The 23,918-nt window shown below is 39.1% G+C and overlaps 3 protein-coding genes and 1 pseudogene across 3 annotated transcripts; all 4 read left to right on the forward strand.

Moving 5' to 3' along the window:
• The first annotated feature begins 627 nt into the window (after nt 1-627).
• LOC118816222 (trace amine-associated receptor 1-like) lies at nt 628-2,073 on the forward strand. Its single transcript, XM_036582745.1, has one exon. The coding sequence runs from the start codon at nt 697-699 to the stop codon at nt 1,720-1,722; it is 1,026 nt and encodes a 341-aa protein (XP_036438638.1). The 5' UTR covers nt 628-696; the 3' UTR covers nt 1,723-2,073.
• Nucleotides 2,074-5,132: 3,059 nt separating this feature from the next.
• On the forward strand, nt 5,133-6,191 carry LOC118816223 (trace amine-associated receptor 1-like). Its single transcript, XM_036582746.1, has one exon. The coding sequence runs from the start codon at nt 5,133-5,135 to the stop codon at nt 6,165-6,167; it is 1,035 nt and encodes a 344-aa protein (XP_036438639.1). The 3' UTR covers nt 6,168-6,191.
• A 10,095-nt stretch (nt 6,192-16,286) lies between these two features.
• On the forward strand, nt 16,287-17,602 carry LOC118816224 (annotated as a pseudogene).
• Nucleotides 17,603-22,262: 4,660 nt separating this feature from the next.
• On the forward strand, nt 22,263-23,261 carry LOC118816292 (trace amine-associated receptor 1-like). The gene is made up of 2 exons (XM_036582816.1): nt 22,263-22,554; nt 22,627-23,261. Exons 1-2 carry the CDS (start codon nt 22,263-22,265, stop codon nt 23,259-23,261), a joined length of 927 nt encoding a protein of 308 aa, XP_036438709.1.
• The last annotated feature ends 657 nt before the right edge of the window (nt 23,262-23,918 follow it).

A 23,918-nucleotide genomic window follows, 5' to 3' on the forward strand; every position in this document is an offset into this window, starting at 1 on the left:
CTCGGGGCTGGAGATGTAAGTTTGTGCTCAGGTTATAAAGAAGGCAGATTGTACTGGACAGTCTACGTGAGCGACGGCTTGAGGTAAGATTCAAACTGAGATAACTGCAGGCCTATTGATCTAATGACTGTGTACTGCTGCACTGTTCAACAAGACTGAACAGTTTCAGAAGGAAGTTTTCAGTCACTTGATTATGTCATTTTATCTACCTTTCCTTCATTTTTAAAGATTTACATTCTTGTTTACCAGTTTTCAGTACTTTTTAAATGTAATTAAATGCTGCCATTATACAATTTAGTATGTACTGAAGTATGTTAGGAATTTATATTAACATTCAATATACATTTTCATCGACAAATTCAAGTCTGCATTTTTGACTTTTTTCTTTGTTTTTTGATGCCAAAAAATGACAAAAACAGGGCAAAACCATAAAGAATGGGTTCTGTTTCTTCAAAACTTTTCACCAAATTTGAATCATAGTAAAATTTATCATCTTTTACTAAGAAGCACTAATGTGGTATAGATTGAAAGTTTAGAATCTGCACTTTCCACACAATTTTGGTTTCAATAAGCTCAGAGTCAGAAATGGCAGATGAGAAATGTGGAATCACTGTGTATTGTGTTTCATCGTGTTTTATACATATTTACAGGTCACATTTCAGAAAGAAAGCATCTCTTCAACAGTTGGACCTCAGAATGAACTCAAGCCAGGCTCAGATAGTGGACATCACTCCTCTTTGCTATGAATTTTTAAACGGGTCTTGTCCGAAATTTGCCTACCCGCTGCTTTTGAGGGTGCCGCTCTACTTGTTCTTTACTTCAGTGGTGATTTTGACAGTATTTGGCAACCTTTTAGTCATCCTATCCATCGTTCATTTCAAACAGCTGCACATGCCGACTAACTACCTCATTCTGTCTCTAGCTGTGACTGACCTTCTGCTGGGCAGCTTTGTGATGCCTCCTAGCATGATACGCTCTGTGGAGACTTGCTGGTATTTGGGGAGCTTATTCTGCAAAATACACAGCAGTGTTGACGTCACATTGTGCACCGCATCCATATTAAATTTATGCTTCATATCTATTGACAGATACTATGCTGTTTGTCATCCTCTGCTGTATCAGAGTAAAATTACCCCCTTCGCCACTGCGGTCATGATTTCCATCTGCTGGACTGTCTCGGCTGCAGTCGGCTTTGGAATTATATTTCTTAAACTCAACATTCTGGGCATTGAAGACTTTTATTATGAAAATATTGTCTGTGAAGGAGGTTGTGTGCTGTTCCAAAGCGCAGCCTCGAGCACCGCCTCCTCTTTACTCTCCTTCTACTTGCCAGGCATTGTGATGCTCAGCATATACCTGAAAATATTCCGTGTTGCACGAAAACAAGCGAAATCCATTCAGGACTCAAAAAGCAAAAACAACTCGCAATCAGTGTTGAGCAAAGAGGAAAGGAAGGCCACCAAAACTCTGGCAGTGATTATGGGGGTCTTCCTGTCTCTCTGGACGCCGTTTTTCATCTGCAACGTCGTCGATCCTTTTACCGGTTATTCAATTCCTCCAGTGTTGTTCGATATGCTTGTTTGGATCGGATACCTGAATTCAACCTGTAACCCTATTGTGTACGCTTTCTTCTACAGGTGGTTCAGGAAGGCTCTCAGGATGGTTTTGTCTGGTAAAATATTTCAGCCAGGCTCTTCAAGAACCAATCTGTTTTCACACTGAAATTAACCCATCTTCAGAAAATGAATGCACACACTCTAGAAAGCAAATAATGAAAATAATGAAATAAAAATGTGGCTTATTGTAGAAGCATGAGGTATTTTGATCCACAGTGAGAATATTTGCTGGGATTTCACAATATTCAGCACTCATTTTCACAGTGAAATCCCGTATTTATCATCTTATTGTGAAATCAACAGATAGGTTCTGTAAAAATAACACTGCAAATTACTCTGAGGTTGATGTTGAGCTGCACCTGGGCAGCAACTGAGAGTTAAAAAGGCATAATCATTTTAATGAAAGCGTTTAAAGTGTTTTCATCTGCACAATTTAGGTTTTGGTGTTTTAATAACTTCTAAGTTCTTTTTGTTGTTTCGCTGACAAACAATTATGTTGCCAGTTGTGAGATTTTGGTCATGAACTATGAGCAAAATAAAACTGTCTGTAAAATGTGGATTTGCAAAGAAATTCTATATTCTGCACAAATGCAGCGTGAAATATACAACAAATATAATGATTGACACTTTCGATTTTAGTTTGTTTAGACAAAATGTAACATATTTACTTGTCTTTTTTAAGTTAATTTACAGTAACTTGCTGTCTACTGTGTTACATTACTTTTACAAATGTTATTTAAAATGAATTACAGCTTATTACAATAAGTGTACAGCAGAATGCAGCTAATCTCGTGATGCAGGTAAGTGTAGAGTCATAGTTTACATCTGCTACGTTACTGTTATTTACTGTCAGTATGGCTTGGTAAATTAATGAAACTAATGCAATTCACTGTAATTTAATAGAGAAGATTTTTACAGTGTGAGTAATTATTTTTAGATGCTTTGTTTCATAAAGAATGTAACTGATATCTGATTAAAAATGACACTGTAGATTTTTTTGCATAGTTAATATTGCAAATTTTTGACTTTTTTATTGCTGACCTTCGAACAGACTTTTATGAATGGTGGCCCAATGGTTAATTAACTTAGTTAAGAGTTTATGAGCCAAGTAATTTCAAGCAGGCTGATCCAGCAGTCAGCTAATCTCAAAAAGTCGTTTTGGCCCAGACTTTCACCCAAATGTGTGCTTTCTGTCACTTAAACTCTGGTGATTCTTTCAACTAGAATTAGAAAAAACAAACAAAAAAAAATTAAAATTTTCCAAAATGCTGACATTTTTCTATTTTATTAGGAACCTTAACCCTGAGACTGCCATTAAAAATGCCTGGAGAGGACATAACCATAAAAAAACATTCTATGAATAGGAGCCACCCACACTCAAAAAAACTAACCAACATAGCTGTTGGACAAACTGAAAATATGTCAACATTAAAAAATGAACTTAGTTGTCTTAAAGTACCTGCTTTACTTAAGATGGACAAAAAATAATTAAAGTATATTTCAACAAATTTGTTTTGACCCAAAGAGAATTTCATTCCAATGAAATCTAAATTAATCAAACTGAAATACATGTATGTGAAACCCTTTTTTGTGCTATATGTTTTCAAACATGTTCAATATAGAACTGACGGATGTTTGGATAAATAATCTTTATCTTCTGATAATGCTAACAAGTAGTGTTTATTAACCAAAGAATAGTAATCTTCACACTGTAAAATAGGCCTTAGCCTCCGTGAGAACTTGGACTCAGGATGCCCCCTGCTAGTAAAAGGGGCCTCCTGAAGCTTGTGAGAATCTGCTGTGTGAGCAAGAAGAGCTGTCCTTGAGATAAGAACCAGCCCTGGAACAGGTGAACTTACAATGCAACCAGTCAAAGCTAATGTCCTTGGGAACTGGAACGTTCTGGTACAGCTAAGATAAGATATTTTTAAAAAAGCATGTATCATGTATGATTGGAAAGAAGGGTTCCCAAGTGAAAATGTGATGGTTCCCACCATAGAAAAGGAGGGGTGATTACTTCATCGCCCCAAATAGGATGTAAAAGTTGGGTGTTTTTGACATGTTCTTTGCATTGTGGTTGTTCGGGAACCATCTTGCCATCCAAGCTCAATAAAGCAGAAGGGCTTTTCCTTCCTTCCACAAGAACTCAGCGACTGAAGTCTTTTTATTTTACTTTGCTTTTTACACTTTGACATTTTTCTTATTTTGTTTAGAGGAAGTTATATTGCGGTTAGCTCTTAAGGTAACAGTATTAGAACACGCTAGGAGAATCCATCTCTGTCCACGGGCCTTGAGCACAGAAGACAGGCTTTTGGGCCTGACAGAACCATATACAGCACATTCTCCATCAGAACTTTGGGCCCTGCCTGCAGGCCCAGACTATTTAAGGGGTTAAATTGCATACATTCTATTTGACTGTCTCTTTCTAGAATATGCCACAAATATGACATCACTTTTATGAATAATTACACAATTTTAAGTTATGGGTCAAAATTTTCCCTCAGGTTACAAATGAAACCAAAGTTTTATTCATTTTTCCTGAAGAAAACTTTGACACCTGTCACTGCTACTCCTGAGGGCCCTGGGGTCAATCTGAGTGTATTACGAGGTGCCGTTCTACCCTGAGTTTCGGAGGGGAATGAGGACAATGTGGTTTGGGCATTTTTTAAAATGAATGCCACCCTTTCAGCATTTTGCTGCATTTTGTTTCCTCATCAGTGCATAATTCCTCACACTCTGAACTGATTTTACCACTGAACTCTGTTTCAGATGCATCGTCTTCTATTTCACTGTCAGCATCTTGTAAATCATGGCCAAACACAAGACGTGTGTGTGTGTTTGTCCTGCTTTCCCTGTGAGGACCATATGTCCTCACAATAATAGGACAACACGACAGGTTTGCACAGGTGAGGACTTTGCTGGTCCTTACTTTAGCATGTGCTGGTTTCACAACAAGTTCATTTTTTTGGGAAAAAAAAATAAAAGTGCAGAAAGATTGGCTTTTGGATATTGAGGTTAAGGTTAGGTTTAGGTGTAGTCTTAACAGAAATGAATAGAAACCAATAAACGTCCTCACAAGTTATGTAAGATAAGTGTGTTTATGTGTGTGTGTGTGTGTGTGTGTGTGTGTGTGTGTGTGTGTGTGTGTGTGTGTAAAAAAAACCTTACCAAACTTGTATCTCCCCAATTTCTTAATAAGACGTAAAAGAGATTATTTTTATAATTCATTCAGACTAAGTAATATTTGCCAAGAGCGTTATCATGGGAATACAATGAACACATGGTTGAAAAGGCAGTGTTTTATAAATCTGGACCACTGTGTGTCTTTGCTGTCTGTGCAGACAGAGGTCAGATCTGTCAGAGTGCTCCTTTTACACTCAAATGGATATATGATATGTTCATAATGCTTTTGTTACCATTTCATCTCACTGTGATGTCAGTGTATTTCTATGTTGCGGATTCTGGTTAATAATATCTTTTAACTAATCCAGCATCTGTTGTATCATTAGATACAATATGGACTTCCAAAAGACTCTCAGTCAAACTGTGATGCTGGAAAGCCCTCCACTCTGCTACGAGTCACTCAATGGTTCATGCCTGAAGTTTGTTTATCCAAAGGAAACTCAAATTGCTCTTTATATTTTGTTCATTGTCATGTCATTTCTAACAGTTTTGGGGAATTTGTTGGTGATCATAACCATCATTCACTTCAAGCAGCTGCACACACCAACTAACTACCTGATTCTCTCTCTGGCTGTTGCTGACCTGCTTGTGGGAGGGGTGGTGATGCCTCCCAGCATGATGCGCTCTGTGCAGAGCTGCTGGTATTTGGGGACTTTATTCTGTAAAATACACAGCAGCCTTGATGTCACATTGTGCTCTGTCTCTATTTTAAATCTGTGTGTAATTTCTGTAGATCGATATTATGCAGTCTGTCACCCCCTTCTGTACCACAGTAAAATGACTCCTAATACTACTGCATTTATGATTGTTGTATGTTGGACTGTATCTGCTTTTGTAGGATTCGGGATTATATTTCTAGAGCTCGGTATTCTGGGAGAAGAAGAATATTACTACAGTAATGTCATCTGTGAAGGAGGCTGTACTGTGTTTTTCAGTAAAACAGCGAGTGCTGTGTTCACAATGCTCTGTTTCTACATCCCTGCTGTGATCATGATCGGTTTATACCTGAAAATATTCCATATTGCTCTAAGACAAGCAAGATTAATTCAACATGGCCAAATGAAGTCTTCTCAGAGAGGTACAGCAGTGGGCAAGACTGAGATAAAGGCAACCAAAACATTAGCCATCGTCATAGGTGTGTTTCTTTTATTTTGGGCCCCATGTTTTATCTGTAATCTTGTTGATCCATTCATAAGAAACATAATTCCACCAGTTCTGTTTGATATATTTGCTTGGCTGGGCTATTCAAATTCTACCTGCAATCCCGTTGTGTACGCACTGTTTTACAGCTGGTTTAGAAAATCTTTCAGAGCCATTCTGTTGGGAAAAATATTTCAGCCTAATTCATCCCGAACAAAGCTGTTCTGAGCATATTTCTGTGCAATAATTAAACAGAACTCCATAGACTTACATCCGTTTCTCAGATTGTCTTCACTGTTCCTACGCTGCAATTAACCCTGATGAGATGCATATATGTTAATGAAATCTAGTATTGAATTAAGACTGGACTAGTCACCCTGGCCAGTTATGTAACTGTTATAAACATTTACATTATCAATAAAGAACCAGTCACAGGGGCATCGCCTGGCCTGGGTTTCCTGTGCTGTAGCCCCAAATATTTTTTGACCAGCCTCAAACCTTTACCCACTCCTCAAAAAAGAGAGAGAGAAACAACCAAGCTCATCCTGTGTCAGACTTGGCTGAGGTGCTGGAGCTAAAAAATAAAAACTAAATGTGAAAAAGCTTCCACACATGCAAATCTGTGCAAAAATCCTTTTAATTTGCAGAGTTTCAGTCAGAGACTTTTTTAAAGGCATGCATAGATAGCAAATGGAAACAACAGTGAATACAACAAAAGTTAGATACAGCTACTACACTGTATCAGTACAGCCACACTGGGTACACTACAACCACTGGGCCTTTTGTATGAATAAAAAACAATAGTTTCTACAAGCTTTATGTTTTATGATGGATGATGACTGATGTTCATGTAGCATTAATCTCAATTGCTTATTGTTTCTTAAATGTCTCTGTGGACAGTATGTCTTTAACTTGTGCATCAAATTAAGGACTGCATTTCCCATAATGCTGAGCCAAAAGCTCAACTGATTGACACATATGTCCTGCATTAAGTCCAATCAAGCGCTGTGCTTAACCTTTTAGCGCTGTTGTATCCATTCATGCCTTGAACAAGGTCTCTGACCAAAAGCTTGCAAATGAAAAAAAGATTTTTGCACACACTTGAGTGTGTGGGTGCTTTTTCATGTTTAGAGAGAGAGAGAAAGAAAGAGATAGAGAAAGACAGAGAGCATGCGCAAGAGAGATAAAGAGAGAGAGCGTGGGCACAGTAGAGAAAGAAAGAAAGAGAGAAAGAAAGAAAGAGATAAAGACAAAGAGCGAATGCAATCAAAGTGCAAGAGATTAAATGCTTGTGGTGCCTGAAATTTCTGTAAAATATAAAAGGTGAATCTACTATACAGTAAAAAAAAAAAGGAAGTAAACCGGCAGTTTTAATATGTCTAATTCATCCAATAGTAAGTTAAAATATGTTACATTCTGTTAGAATTTAAAGTAAAAAAATATAAAACATTTAAGGCAGCCATCTTACTCATTTTTTAAGCTCAATTAAGTTTACATACACAAGCTTATGTACATAAGTGTACATAAAAAAATCACTCATTTGATATACAAAATATTGTATTATTTATACAAAATATTGTAGCTTTTATAAATTACAAATTATTTTATAAAAACTACAGATAAAATGTTTCTGTGTTAGCAGGAGATGTGAGAGGAGACATGTAGAAGAGATTGATGTTAAGAGAGAGGAACAAAGAACTTTATTAGTGTCATTATTTGGGAAATATCTGTTTTGACACATTTTCACTCACTTTCTATCACAAATAGTATTCGTTTTTTGTCTTTTCACTCTTTTTTCCTTTGCTTTTGTTTTACTTTGTTTACAACACAGGCCAGTCAACACGGGATCTTTACATGCCCCACCAACAGTCCTGCATTGCAATGCAGCCCACCTCACTTCCCTACTGGAAAAAACAACATGGACCAGCATGAATTCTCTCTGATCTAAGCTGGTTTATGCTGGTCTATTGCTGGTCTGGTTTTTGGGTCATTCTACAGAAACGTCCATTTTTGTATTGTGGTCTCCAGGAGTCGTGTCACTGGTGTTACTGCGTAACAAAAAATCTCTTATTTTGAAATAAAAGTCACACTGATGACATCACTTGACTTCCTTTTACCTGTTTTCTGAGGATCTGTGAAGAAAAGCACATGGTGAGTCCACTGTGTCTTTCAGTTATCAGAGATTTTCTCATTTAGCTCATGATTTCATATGAAGCTTTTAGCTGAAGTCACTGGTGTGACCGACTTTATTCTTAGGTAATTGTGAAACAATAGAACACAAATGGATTAAATTCCATATTTTAGTGGATATTCCATGATTGACAACATGTGGTTTGATGCTCTGTAGCAGCCATTTTGTAAAAGGCATCTTTCATTAAAAATGTCTCTGGTGTTACCTTTCTTATGTGTAACACCAATGAGGGTTGGTAACACCATTGACTCCTATGGAGAGAAGTTATAGGACAGCAATAGCAGTTTATAGAAGAATCAAAGGATGGGCAATAAACAAATTACAGGAAAACAGACATAGCAATGATGGGAAAAAAAACCCCAAAAAAACTAAAGGAGAATTGGTGTGCTGCACAGATCCATACACATATCCATAGTTATTTACTACGTGATATTGGTCACTTTTCTGCACTAAAACGTATCCTAGTTACGGCCCTGATATGATCAAGTGTTATGGTGGTTTAGTCATACACTCATTTGTTTTACCTATCCAGCAATTCTACTTTATATCCATAAACATTTAGCCCCCACATAAAAAGTGTGTATTTCCTTTCTCGCGCTGCAACACGGATCGACTTATATTGGAGCGCCCCCTGGAGGCACTTAACGTTATGGAGCGCACTGAGAGAGAGAGTAGAAGGTTCTGGAAGCTGCCGAAGATTATATTTACCCTTTTTGTGGCAGAATGCCACCAATATGGGTCTGGAAACACTGGAAGTACTGCTTTTGTGCTGGGTAAGGCAAAACTTTGTAAGTACTGGTCTATATTCTGTTTTAACTGCTTTAATAATTGCCAGCCACGTTTCTATGCTCACGCTATCTTAGCTAAGTTAGTTAGCTAGCCAGCTATTTTTAGCCAGGCACTCACAGTGCGTGTTCATTGCAAGTTCGTTGGACTTTAGTATCGCCTGTAAGTGAATATACATTTATTTTGCTATGTAAGGTTCAGATTGCGCTACTAAACTTGTAGCTAACGTCTGGCCACTGAAGTTAGCAGCCACACAGGTAACGTTAGCTAGGTTACTTGGATTTTGTTTGCGATGTCAACCGAGTCCAGCCAAATGGTCGACAATCTACAAATTCTTTGACATTTTGGTTGAGAATACGACGATAATAGGTCGAAATACGACTTGAATGTGTTTAGGTTTAACCAGTGTGATGACGGTTGCTCTGGCTACTGAAATGGGACTAAAAGTTTGGGGCAAAATAGCATTTCAGTTTAATTAATTGAATCACAACTTTGGTAAAATATCAGTGCACATATATATATATACGTTTATGTAGCTACTGTAGCTGACTGTCCATTTTCTGGCGCTCGCGTTTTAAATTTTCCCTCACCCAGGGGTTAGGATTACGCGGGTAGGCAGATATCACGATCTTTAAAACATGCGAGCGAAACACTGGTAATGAAAATGAGTTGAAGATCAGCGAATCTGCGCAGCACCGCTTGACCAATGAGGAGCCGGAGTTGTGGATTTTCAAATCGCAACGGTCGCCTGAGATGAACCGTTACCGTTAGTCAGAAAATCGTTGGTGGCCGGACTACTTTCTCTTCGTCTTTTCAGGTAAAACTGGTGTTAAATAAATTAAATTCAGTACCGCTTTAGTCTTACTTTGTATATAAATGTCATTTTGTTGCATTTCAGAGCGTTTTACTGTATAGAGTGTGTTTTAAATTATGAATATGAGTTGGTTGGATTTGTAGCTAACTCGCTAGCTTTTAAATGCTACATGTTATGAAAGCAAATTAGTCACATATGACATATAATATATAAGAGGTAACAGACTTTGGCCCAATCCCATTTCTTATTTTTAGCCCCTTGTTTTTGAGTGTTGTGGTTGAAATATTCACCTACGAAGCGGACCTTCAAATAAAAAGAGCATTACTTTATTAACAGGCTACTAGCGCTGCTCTGTAGGCGACCCTGCCAGAGGGTAAAGTCCAGCGACCTAATTCTTAAGTGATATGAAGCTGAAGTCAGCTATTCGTCAGCTTTTTGCTCAAATTTCCCTGTTCCACCTTAGATGGAGCATTTTGGTGCCTCAGGCTTCAGAACTGCTGCACCATTTGAGGTGGAACAGGAAATTTAGCGTGCTAGATACCGAGATACCATACTACTAGTGATTTTTTTAAGCTTGTTATAAAGAAAAGGACTATAATACACTGAAATGACATTAAACTAAGATAATACAATGGTTGTCGTAATTTTTAGCTGAGAAAATACTTATATTTGTGGGTTTCTTTGGTCGATTGCGCAGCCATCTTGCCGATTTTTCTTTGATTCTTTTTGAAATGTGCCTCTGAAAAGCCTTTGGAGGGCCATGTAGTCCTAACACTTCGGCCTACCCCTCTATCTCAACAAAAATCGGGACACCCTACTTCTAGACATGAACATACAAAACGGAGGGGTAGGCCAAACGCTTTTCGCAACAAATAATCTGTCTAGAAAAAACATTTCACCGTTCAAAGAAGCATTCAGTCATGTAAATGTTTTTTTGAGTGTTCATGGTTTTATATAGAACCATTGGCTTATATTTATTAAACTTCGCAGAGTAAGAATGCTGCTCTGGGGTCAGCTTAGATTTTTTTACAGAACATTGAATGTAGTTACATGGGCTGATGAAACCTTAGATCAGTACTTTGAAATGCTTGATAAATATGGGACATTGTCTTTACTGGAAACCCTTGAAGGACCATCTTTTTTAAGAATGTAGCTGAGAACTCTACAGCAGGGAACATCTTGGGCTTAGAGCTGCAATAAGGTTCAAATCCCAGCTGTGCCATGTCTTGCATGATAGCATAGTAGGAATTCAGTTGGCTGGCAGGACGTTATAGGTGCAATTTACAAGAGAAAAGCTAAAAAAAACAACACTACTTTCTTAAAAAATGTGGTTCTTTAAGCGTTCTTTAGTAAAGAAAATGGTTCTTTATAGACCCATGAACACTCAAAAAACCCTTTGTCTGCACAGTTGGTTCTTTGCGTCATGAAAAGGTTCTTCAGATTGAGGGAGAAAGTGCCATAGAGGGGTTCTCCTATTGTAACAAGATTGACATTGAAACAATAGAAGAACCCTTTTTGGTGCTACATAGAACCCTTTTATATAGAATCATCAGTAGTACATTCTCCATAAATCTGAAGAGCCCTTTTGTGATGTAAGGAACCCTTTAATCATGCAAAGGGTTTTTTGAGTGTTCATGGTTTTATAAAAAAAAAAATATATATATATTTTTTTTTTACCGAAGAACCCTTGAAGAACCATCTTTTTTAAGAGTGTAGGTGCAAGGAGTGAAATGGGATTGGGCCTTTGATACACTTATTTGCTTATCAGAAATCAACTCATTTAATATCATGTACATAGACCTATCAAGTTATTTCTAGTGTGAAACATTAAATACACAGAAAAATAAAGGCTGAACCTCAGATGCTCCCTGCTCCCTACATAGTGCACTAGGTATGTCTTAGAATAATGTCAGTTCCATTTAATTTTTTATTTTAGTGATATATAGTCACGTTGTGAATGTTGTATGTTAGTTATTTTGAATGTATAGCCTAATGCAGCGTTCACATGTTTGCTGTAGATGGCCAACAGCAAAACGCATATTGTATTGTTCTCAATGGAGCTGCAGCAGAAAATTCGGCCACCGCCAGCGGCAGTGTTCTGGAGACGGAACGTTCCTTTAAGAGTTCAATTTTCCCAACTTTTGTCATCCACTGCAGTGGTGGAGTAGCGAGATGTTGATTTTTTTGGGTAGCCAAAGTCTTGTTGTTGGATTCCAGATGAACTCAGTATTCTACAACTAAAAATAAGAAGATCTCAGAGTGTTCTCCTGCCTTTCTCCACTTAGAGAAACAATATACACTGTTAAAGCTCTGCTCTGATGATCATCCATTTTCCTCAGCACCATAGTCACCATGGCAATGTCTGCGTAGCTGCATGCCACCGTCGGTCGCGTACTGTTGTGAGGTGCGCAGTGACATTTTTTTCAATGTAAACATGTGAACACAGCATAAATAACAAGTCCCAAGATTTGTGTTACAGAAGTATATTGTCGTTATAAAAAAACATGAAAGTCTTTTTTGAAGTACTCTTTGTATGGCTAAGAAGGACTAATTCTGGGAGGTCCGTGGTTTGTAAAATCTCTTTTTATATTTCTGATCAATAGGCTGAAATAGATTGTGTTACTCATGAAACATTAATTGCCAAATGCCTTGGTTGAAAGTAGTATGACATTGAAAAAAACTGAAACATGGCTTGACTTAAAGCTTTTTCTGTGACTTTCCCACAGACTAACAAACTAGACAAACTAATCTACATTTTATTGTCTGAAGGCCAAAAGCACTAGTCAGCAGAAAAACAGTAACAGCATATGCAGATGACCGTAGAAAAATAAAAAGGATTTCACTGTGTTTTCAGGAACAGTGTCACACAGGGAAGGAAAGTCTGGAAGTGCAGAGGAGAAGTTTTCTAAATTCGTCACAGATTTGGGTGAGTCAGCGATACTGCATAGATTTAAATATTTTTATTACTTTCATTATTGTTCTGGGATATTTGGTGTAGTAGACAAACGTGTAGCTTAGATAAGTTCAGTATTCCAACTTATGAATATTTTTAAAAACTGTTTTTATATACAGTCTCCCAAAGCAGTTTGTCGTGTTGTGAGGTGTTCTGTAGCACGGCATTGTATCCCTCAGCCTCATTGGTTTGAAAGAATGTAGGATTTTATTTCGCTTTTCTGTATTTGTTTAGCAGTGTTCTCTAACTTTAATGCACAGCACGCATTATGCAAATACATCAAACAGCTGTTGGGAATCCCTGTGGTGTCAACCAATCCTGACAGCTAGCCTTGCCACTCATTATGGCAGCATTAGTGTAACTCATACCTCGGTTTTTAACAAAACTGTAAACGAAACAGCGATTTTGTCTTTATTCAGCACAAAATGGATGGCAGAGATAAGTTTTACCATTTCAACCAGAGATAATAAGCCAAATTGAGGTAAGACATCTATCTAACCAGCTCCCGTGAGTGAGGGAGCAGTTACCCTCTTTGTCGTTATCCTTAGTGCTTGGAACACCAATAATTGTAATAATAATGATAATGATAATACTAACAATCATCATCATCATCATCTGCACCTAATTTCATAATTCATAGAAAGGTCATTGGTTCAGTCAGGTCAGTTACAAAATATAAAACTGCATGTAAAACATGAACTGCAAAATACACATTATTATATTATTATTACTATTGTTATCGTTATTATTATTAAATTAAATGAAAAAATTAAATTATTAAATTAAATAAAAAGTGGACTGATCTGTCTCTGTGCTAAATGTTGTAAGGGCTGATCTGTAGTATATAACTTTTAGTATAGCTATATTTTTTGGAGTCTCCAATGTGTCCGGGAACCCCCCCCAGACCTACATGTTTTGTTTAAATATAAAAGCCTCTTGAAGCCGAGAGCCAGATACATTAGCTTTTTCCAATCCGATAGCATTTTTCTACAGTCAGGCTAAGCTAGTTAGCATGACAGCAACACCATGTAATTATGTGCATGTAATAAGATTCAGAAACCTTTTATTTTATTTTTTTACCTTCTAGTTGGTTTTATGGAACTGTTGTCAGAGTATCAGTTGCAGCTTTCAATTCAGTGGCAAAACAACACATTTCTAGGTTAGGAGTCTTAAATTTTTTTACATAACCAGCCAACTACACCGATCAGGCATAACATTATGACCACCTCCTTGTTTCTCTGCATACTTTGTTAGCCCCCTGTTCTTCAGTGGTCAGGACCCCCATGGACCCTCACAGAGCAGGTACTATTTGGGTGATGGATCATTCTCAGCACTGCAGTAACACTGATGTGGTGGTGGTGTGTTAGTGTGTGTTGTGCTGGTACGAGTGGATCAGACACAGCAGTGTTGCTGTGGTAGGAGTGTCTAATAGAGTGGACAGTGAGTGGACACAGTGTTTAAAAACTCCAGCAGCACTGCTGTGTCTGATCCACTCATACCAGCACAACACACACTAACACACCACCACCACATCAGTGTTACTGCAGTGCTGAGAATGATGCACCACCCAAATAGTACCTGCTCTGTGAGGGTCCATGGGGGTCCTGACCACGGAAGAACAGGGTAAAAGGGGGCTAACAAAGTATGCAGAGAAACAGATGGACTACAATGTGTAACTGTAGAGCTACAAAGTGCACCTATATAGTAAGTGGAGCTGATAAAATGGACAATGAGCGTAGAAACAAGGAGGATCCTGGAACAGTCATGGAATATAGAAATTTGGTTTTCCAGGCCCAGAAAAGTCATAGAAAATAATAAGTGCTGGAGAAGTCATTGAATTTTGTGGACCCTCCCCACATGCGTTTTGTCACTGCATCACATTTGGAGCACTGAAAAGTCTATATGTGGACTAGCTTTACCCACATGTTGTTAATATGAATCACTGACATCTGAACGGTGGTGAAGAGGAATTAACAAGCCAAACGAAAGAGGAAAAACACACCGCTGCTCTCTCTCACACTAAGAACTTTGTGACTAGTTACTTTACCGTGGCTATGTTTACATGCAAAGATTTTTGGCAATCCGATTGAATATATTCCGATTACAGTTTCAGACTGAGGTGTTTACTTGCTCACTCTACTCAACAGTTTGATGGAAAATCTCCGTTTCCATGTTCACTACACGTAATCCATTCCAAAATGACGCGCATGTGTAGAGAACCACTAAGTGTAGACGTTACCATGACAACCATCATCACGTGAGTCCAGTCACAGTTTTCAGCTGGCACGCTTGTGTTTTTTATTGCTTTAAAACTATGGCAGAACAACGTACGTCGTATGTATTAGGGAAGCGGCGAGTGGAAGACGTCGTGTTCTGAGACACATAAGCTGGACGTCCGTCCCACCGCCGTCTTTTAACTCTCAGAACATAACCTTCGTCTCCTCTGCAGACCAGTTTCTGCTCCCGCCATGTTGAACGTTATAAACTTTCACTGTGACGTGACACACATGCAGAACGTACTTAAAATTTCCGATTGGGAATGCAATCAGATACAGGCTTTTACACGGTTATTGCTCTGCTATTTAACAGATTATTTACAGGATTACCCACCTCGTTCAATCGGATAGAAATTGTATTCCGAATGGCCTCAATCGGACTAGTCTATTCTAATTGAGGTTTATACATGGATGTTTTCTATTCCGATTGAGCTATTAGTCGGATTATTATTGGATTATTAGGTTGCATGAAAAAGTGGCTTGTGAGTCGAGCTAGGTTTAAATTTGAAAGTGGTGCGAGGTGTGTTTGCCGGAACTGACTCAATCTTGTCGACTCTGGCCCCGTGCGCTGTTGCAGCGTGTGGTTGTGCAACTATAAATTTTTGTAACTTGGCACTCAGTTCACTAAAAATTAATTAACTTTAAGGGAGATTTGAGGGGTGGTTCACCTCTGTAGGGCATGAATGATACCTGTATCATACCATATGTCTTGCGCGACAGTCTGCTCTAAAGTAATCATCACATGCTGCAGCTAGATTAAGAAACCTAAGATGAGCTGTTGATGAGATGCTGTGTCAAAAGTCAAATTCATGACGTGTTCTTTAACCGCGGAATTGTGGGATGCTTTTTCAGGATGTCGTGCAAGTCATTGGCTTGAGCAGCAGCCCCCCACCCCGCAACCCCCGTGCAAGTAGATTTCTCCAGTTTAGTGCACAACAGTAACTACATCATAGGAAAGCTGTCAAGGGAAACCTCTAAGCACATGACTTAGTGATGTGACGCTGTGCAAGACTATAAATGACACATCCTTTATCTACCTTTTTGTCTTGCCCAGAGGTAAGACCTGGCACAGAGCTTGTTTTATGAGCAAATGTGATTTAAAGCTATATGTTTGTACAATATAATATATTTTGTTGTCTTATTATATTCAATGCTTGTTACTGTGTAATTGCTATGTAGTTGTATTGCTTTAGATAGCTTTTGTCACAATTTCAGACCGATATAATGTATGTATGAGGATAGTTTTAGTAATTTTGCCTCTTAAAAAAATATTTGAAATTCAAAAATAGGCATTTTAAATCAAATGTTCTTTAATGACAATGAAAATATGGGCTACAAATTGAGTCTGAATCAAACTGTGATGCTGGAAAACTCACCACTCTGATTTGTGTCTCTCAACGATTCATGTCAGGTGGTTTATCCAGTGGAAGTTCAGTCATTACTCTACATTTTATTCAGCCTTATATCGCTTTTCACATTTTGGGGGAATTTGTTGGTGATCATAACCATCATTCACTTCAAGCAGCTGCACACACCAACTAACTACCTCATTCTCTCTCTGGCTGTAGCTGACCTGCTTGTAGGAGGGGTGGTGATGCCTCCCAGCATGCTACGCTCTGTGGAGAGTTGCTGGTATTTGGGGACTTTTTTCTGTAAAATTCACACCAGTCTTGATGTCGCATTGTGCTCCGTCTCTATTTTAAATCTGTGTGTAATTTCTGTAGATCGATATTATGCGGTCTGTCACCCCCTTCTGTACCACAGTAAAATGACTCCTAATACTACTGCATTTATGATTGTTGTATGTTGGACTGTATCTGCTTTTGTTGGACTTGGGATGATATTTCTAGAGCTCGGTATTCTGGGAGATGAAGAATTTTACTACAACAGGGTTACTTGTGAGGGGGGCTGTATCTTGTTTCTGAGTAAAACAGCGAGTGCTGTGTTCACAATGCTCTGTTTCTACATCCCTGCTGTGATCATGATCGGTTTATACCTGAAAGTATTCCATATTGCTCTAAGACAAGCAAGATTTATTCAACATGGCCAAATGAAGTCTTCTCAGAGAGGTACAGCAGTGGGCAAGACTGAGATAAAGGCAACCAAAACTTTGGCAGTTATCATAGGTGTATTTCTTCTGTTTTGGGCTCCGTTTTGTGTCTGTAATTTTGTTGATCCATTCATAGGAAACATGGTTCCACCAGTTCTGTTTGATATATTTGCTTGGCTGGGCTATTCAAATTCTACATTCAATCCTGTTGTGTACGCACTGTTTTATAGCTGGTTTAGAAAATCTTTCAGAGCCATTCTGTTAGGAAAAATATTTCAGCCTAATTCATCCCGAATGAAGTTATTATAACTTGCTTTAACCTTAATTGCCACTCACTTTTGATTTTCATCTGTTACTCAGAGAGGTGGTGCAACAGAAATTAAACTTTCAGTTTGAAAAAATCCTTATTGTTGTAACGCTGTAATTCTGATGAGATGCATATATGTTGATAAGTTCTAGCATTGTAATAATGAACTCTGGTGTAGTTCCCCTGAGCAGTTTTGTGAATTTTTAAATCCAGTCTTTTATCTGACATATATGGAGATTTTAATAGATCTTTATATGCATTTACATCATCAGTGAAGGCCAGTGAGCCAGTTACAAAGGCCATCATGCAGGTCCGAGCAATGTCAATCCAATTTGCAGACCATCTCAGTCCCCACACCTTTTTTCATCACTTCGATGGGTGTCTTTTGTTGATTAACCTGTTTGTCACTAAAAATAGCCAGATATCTAAATCCTAGCAATTTCATTTTCACACTGCTGATTTTGTAACATCTAGTTATGTATTTGTCTTAAGATCAGTCATCATTGTTAGTTTTCTTGATTTCATCATGTTTTTTTTGGCCTTTAAATGTCAAGCATTAATGTCATTTATTTCATTATTGTAAAACCCTACACACATCAGCCGGCTCCTATGTTTGAGGGGAACATGGAACAGTTAGAAATCAGGGGCTAAACTCAACATAAGATATTTTTCCATCATGTTAAAAAAAATAATAATATTCTGTGTGCTATAATTGTGTGCTCCTAACAGGGCCGGCTCTATGCTTTTGGGGGCCTTAAGCAAGATTTAATTAGGGGTTGCTATCTGTCCAGACACTCCCCCATACCTATACATATTTGTAACGGTTTAAAAATAAAAGCCTGTTTTAACACTGCTTTGTTTGTGAAGGTTAAATGTAAAAGCTGAGAGCCAGCTACATTAGCTTTTTCCAATTCCATAGCATTTTTCTACAGTCTCAGCCTAAGCTAGTTAGCATGACAGCGCCATCATACAATTATATACATACAATAACATTCAGAAACCTTGTTATTTTCTCCCGTCTAATTGGTTTTACAGAATTGTCAGTGTATCAATGGCAGCAATCAACTCAGTGGCAGAAGTAAGCAATTCCTAGGTTAGACGTCGTAACTTTGCATAACATTAGCAAACTAGCTAATGTACTGTTAAATTAGCACTAACTAATAACACTGACTACAACAAGCTATCAAAATGATGTGTATTTTGAACTGGATAACTTATTATTGCTGATGATTGGATGCTCATTTAGGGTTGTGATAAGTAACAGTTTAAATGACCGATTATGTTCTCAGCATTCTCAATCCAGATCAACTACTTGTTGTTTTCCAACTAAAAGTAAAAAAAAAATGGCATACGTTTGCAGTGCAAAAAGAAAAACCTCTAACTTTTAGCCTTTCTCATCTTTTTCTCCTTGTAATGTCTCAGCCTTGTGCTAGGCCACCTCCAGCTGCTACAGGGAGACAAGGCACCACGAAATGCTAATTAGGGCTGAGCGGCAACAGCTGCGGGCACCCTATTTAAGGGGTGCTCACATGCCGTCTTGTGCACAGTCTTGAGTTCATGCCGCCACGTGCGTATGTCTCTTGGCCCAGCTGGTAAATACAGTATTGCTCTCGTATTTCGAGTCCTTCTCTCTCTGTAGTTTATCCAGCGTAAGTATAAAAAAAAAAACAAACAAAACGAAAACCCTTTCTACCACCTTTTCTGTTAGCTGCTGTAGTTTGTTGAAACCCTCTTTTGTCGAAGGCGCTGTCCTGGGGTTTCTTTCGTTTGGCCTTTATTCTCTTCCCTCCTGTTTATCAGGCCTTCTGTGAGCTCTTCTTAAACGTTCCCCCAAATAACGTTCTAACCTCACCGGGCTCGAGCCTAATGTGCCCTCTCCGGAAAGATATAACTGAGACCCTGGGCATTGTAGGGGGTTCCTCCTGCAATGCACACTGGCATTTGAGCCGCAGCCCTCTAGGTTCACCACAGAACATTCTAAAGTAGCATACATCTTCTCCCTACTCACAGGCCAAGCCTTGGCATGGGCTACCCCTGTGTGGGAGAAAGATGCAACCACATGCTCCTCTTCAGCGCAATTCATGGCTGCAATGTGCTGTGCCTTCAATCACCCAGTCTGCAGGGGAGTGTTTGGTTCTTGTCTCTTCCAGATAAAACAGGGTAAACGTTCTGTGGCGGACGTTGCCATTCTAATTAATGGCTGCCTTTCACCAGGGCCTCAACTGCAGGATTAAGCATGAGACGGTGACCTGCGATGCACCAGACTCGCTGGAAAAGCTCTTAGAACATGCTCTTAAGTTTGACAGCTGACTGCGGGAGCACAGTAGGGAATGGGAGCCTGGAGGCTCACGGGTCAGAACGCCATCTCCGATCACCCCTGTGCCTCTCGAGTCAACTGACCAGCCTATGCAGCTGGGGCGCACCTGCCTCTCTCGTCAGGAGCATGACGCCCATATGTGGGAGGTGCTTATACTGTGGGCGGGCTGGTCACCTCTGTTCAGGCTGCCCCAAGCTTGAAGGAAAAGCCGGGGTCCGTTGCAGGGAGGGGGGCCTGTGATGGACCCAGTTCAGTCCTCCAGTGCACCTGGGGTCTTGCTGACAGGCACGGGGTCTTGGGGAGGGAATTTTGAGAAGAGGCTCCAGGTGTTTGTAGACTCTGGGGCAGCCAGGAACTTCATTGATGTCAACATGGCTAAGACCCTCAACCTGCCCTTAGTCGACCTGGATACGGCTGTCTTGCGCCTACCAGACCCCACTTTACCCCTAGTAGTGGAGGTCGACACCTCTGATGTAGGTATAGGGGCGGTACTGTCTCAGTGTACGGAGGATGACCAGAAATTACATCCCTGTGCGTTCTATTCCCACCGCCTCACTCCTGCTGAATGCAACTACGATGTCGGGGATCATGAGTTGCTAGTGATCAAGTTGGCTCTGGAGGAATGGAGGCACTGGCTGGAGGGAGTGAGGCTTTCCCTAGGTGTGCATTGTTTTTCAGCTGTTTCAGTTTTACTCTTTATCAACCTGGTTTAAGGAACACCAACCACTGATGTTGTTTATTCTGTAGAGCCGACCAAGGCTCCTAAAAATAAAGTAGGATGCTTTTTCAGGATGTCCTGCAAGTCATTGGCTTGAGCAGCAGCCCCCCACCCCGTATCCCCCATGTAGAGCTGGGAGATATGGCCAAAAACGTTATCACGATAAACAAAATTCATATCGTTCAAAATCGATACATATCGCGATAAATGTCAGATCATGATTTCTTTCACGTTTGAAGGCTGATTTTGCTCCTGGGTGGTTAATTGTGGTTTTAAACTATCACTTATGGTCTGATCATGAAAAACACTCGGCAAGCAGTGGAACATTTCACTGATCTGTCATGGAAGAGTGGGAGAAAGTTTCTAAGCTGTTTTTATCAGCTTGAAAAGCACAGCTGCAATTTTTGTAATAGTCATGATTTAAGAAAGAAAACATATTATTTTTAGCTGTCTGGTGACGAGCGCTCGGCTACCCCGGTACAAATGCTAAACAAGTGGCCAACAACAGTGCTAAACTCTTTAGTTTCTCAACAACGTCAACTCGGTTCAGTAGGTCACTGCTGTCACTCCTACCACATCCATGTCAGAGCAGATCACAGTATTCAGACAGCAGCTAGCGACAACTGCATTTCTCTATGCTATCGTAGTAGTTTAAGGGGTGAACCGCAGTATATCTGACGTTCGCTGTGTAAAAGCATTATCTGCAGTGTGAATCTCTCACACCAGTCCCAGAGTCCTCCTTTTAGGTATGTTTAAACTGAAAGCGGTGATTTTGTGTCTTGTTTGATCTACAGTATCATCAATTCACCGTGTTGTGCCGGAGCGCTGCTTCAAGTTAGCCAGCAGCTAAAAACAGCTGGCCTGGAAAGATAGCGCTCTCCTGCTCTCCAATGCCTCACAGCTTCCTCAGTTTACTTTCAAACATAAACCCACTTCTTTCTTTCATTTTCGTTGCTCGAGAGTGCACTAATACTAAAATATGACGGTTTGGCGCTGTAACACGGCGCTGTAGACGTGATTTAACACCGCTAAAGTTGTTAGGATGCATGGAAAGAGGTGAGTTCGCTGTAGGTCAGTACAGTTACACCACTGACCTCGTCACTCACACTCGGTCACAGGAGAACAGATCACCAGTCGCTCCACTCAAACAGGGACTGTATAACTCCACGTTTCAGCCGTTGCTAAAGTATATCTGGCGACCCTTTTTTTACTCGTGGCCCCCTCCCTCTCTAATCAAGTCGAAAAATTCGGAAGTGCGCCCTCTCCTGGCAACAGCAGAGTAGTGGCGCTTTCCTTGCAGCAGAAAACGCCACCAGGGCTTTCGCTAAAACGTGTAAGTGTGAGAATGGTGTATTATATCAAAATTTATCGAACCTGTCTTATCGCTCTATCGAGGAAAAGTTATATTGCGATACTTATCGTTATCGTTTTATTGCCCAGCCCTACCCCCATGCAAGTAGATTTTTCCAGTTTAGTGCACTACAGTAAGCACATCATAGGAAAGCTGTCAAGGGAAACCTCTAAGCACATGACTTAGAGGATTTGATGCTGTGGAAGACTATAAATGACACATCTCTTATCTACCTTTTTGTCTTGCCCAGAGGTAAGACCTGGCACAGAGCTTGTTTTATGAGCAAATGTGATGTAAAACTATGTTTCATTGTATATTATGTTTATTGTATATTATTCTATTTAATGTTTATTGCTGTATAATTGTTACATAGTTGTATTGCTTTAAATAGCTTTTGTCACAATTTCAGATCAATATAATATATGTATAAGGATCAGTTTAGTAATTTTACTTAATTTACTTAATTAATTTTTTAAAAAATATTTGAAATTCAAAAATAGGCATTTTAAATCAACTGTTCTTTAATGACAAGGAAATATGGGAATCTGAATCAAACTGTGATGCTGGAAAACGCTCCACTCTGCTATGTGTCTCTCAACGATTCATGTCAGGTGGTTTATCCAGTGGAAGTTCATTCATTACTCTACATTTTATTCAGCCTTATATCGCTTTTTACATTTTTGGGGAATTTGTTGGTGATCATAACCATCATTCACTTCAAGCAGCTGCACACACCAACTAACTACCTCATTCTCTCTCTGGCTGTAGCTGACCTGCTTGTAGGAGGGGTGGTGATGCCTCCCAGCATGCTACGCTCTGTGGAGAGCTGCTGGTATTTGGGGACTTTTTTCTGTAAAATTCACACCAGTCTTGATTTCACATTGTGCTCCGTCTCTATTTTAAATCTGTGTGTAATTTCTGTAGATCGATATTATGCAGTCTGTCACCCCCTTCTGTACCACAGTAAAATGACTCCTAATACTACTGTATTTATGATTGTTGTATGTTGGACTGTATCTGCTTTTGTTGGACTTGGGATGATATTTCTAGAGCTCGGTATTCTGGGAGATGAAGAATTTTACTACAACAGGGTCACTTGTGAGGGGGGCTGTATCTTGTTTCTGAGTAAAACAGCGAGTGCTCTGTTCACAATGCTCTGTTTCTACATCCCTGCTGTGATCATGATCGGTTTATACCTGAAAGTATTCCATATTGCTCTAAGACAAGCAAGATTTATTCAACATGGCCAAATGAAGTCTTCTCAGAGAGGTACAGCAGTGGGCAAGACTGAGATAAAGGCAACCAAAACTTTGGCAGTTATCATAGGTGTATTTCTTCTGTTTTGGGCTCCGTTTTGTATCTGTTATTTTGTTGATCCATTCATAGGAAACATGGTTCCACCAGTTCTGTTTGATATATTTGCTTGGCTGGGCTATTCAAATTCTACCTGCAATCCTGTTGTGTACGCACTGTTTTATAGCTGGTTTAGAAAATCTTTCAGAGCCATTCTGTTAGGAAAAATATTTCAGCCTAATTCATCCCGAATGAAGTTATTATAATTTGCTTTAAGCTTAATTGCCACACAGTTGTCTTAACACTTTTGGCAATGAAAAAGAAATTAAACATTTAAAAAATCCTTACTGGTGTAATACTGTAATTAATTCTGATGAGGTGCATTTATTTTGATAAGTTCTAGTATTGTAATAACGAACTCTGGTGTAGTTCCCCTGAGCAGTTTTGTGACAGAGCTGTTATGGTTTATGTCCTGACCAAGTTTTGTGTATTTCATTCAGTGTTTTGTTTGACATATTCAGAAATTTTAATAGATGTTCTTTACATTTACATCATCAGTAAAGGTGTTTTTTTTTTTTTTGGCCTTTAAATGGCAAACGTTAATGTCATTTATGTCATTAATGTCGAACCCTCCACATCTCAGCCAGCTTTTATGTTTGAGGGGAACATGGAACAATTAGAAATTGGGGGCTAAACTCAACATAAGGCCTTTCTTCATCACGTTAAAGAAAAAAAAGACATTCTGTGCTGTAGCCTCAAGGTCATATTGTGACAGTAAATTAACACAATTAATATTCAGTTCCAAAGTCTGTTGCTAGAGCCCCTTTTACATTCATTAAATCAATGCTTTTATAGACTAAAATGTTGTTTTTATAAAATTGTGAGAAAATATAAATAATATCCACGATAAACACAAAAGTCAC

Source organism: Colossoma macropomum, unplaced genomic scaffold (genome assembly GCF_904425465.1).
Source record: "Colossoma macropomum unplaced genomic scaffold, Colossoma_macropomum, whole genome shotgun sequence".
Classification (NCBI taxonomy): domain Eukaryota; kingdom Metazoa; phylum Chordata; class Actinopteri; order Characiformes; family Serrasalmidae; genus Colossoma; species Colossoma macropomum.

What these genes read in the sequence shown, in the direction of transcription:
- LOC118816222 (XM_036582745.1), top strand. Translation starts at nt 697, where the DNA reads ATGAACTCAAGCCAGGCTCAGATAGTGGACATCACTCCTCTTTGCTAT.
- LOC118816223 (XM_036582746.1), top strand. Translation starts at nt 5,133, where the DNA reads ATGGACTTCCAAAAGACTCTCAGTCAAACTGTGATGCTGGAAAGCCCT.
- LOC118816292 (XM_036582816.1), top strand. Translation starts at nt 22,263, where the DNA reads ATGCTGGAAAACGCTCCACTCTGCTATGTGTCTCTCAACGATTCATGT. An exon ending in GTATTTGGGGACTTTTTTCT is followed by an intron (nt 22,555 to 22,626) that starts GTAAAATTCACA and finishes TAATTTCTGTAG; the next exon opens with ATCGATATTATGCAGTCTGT.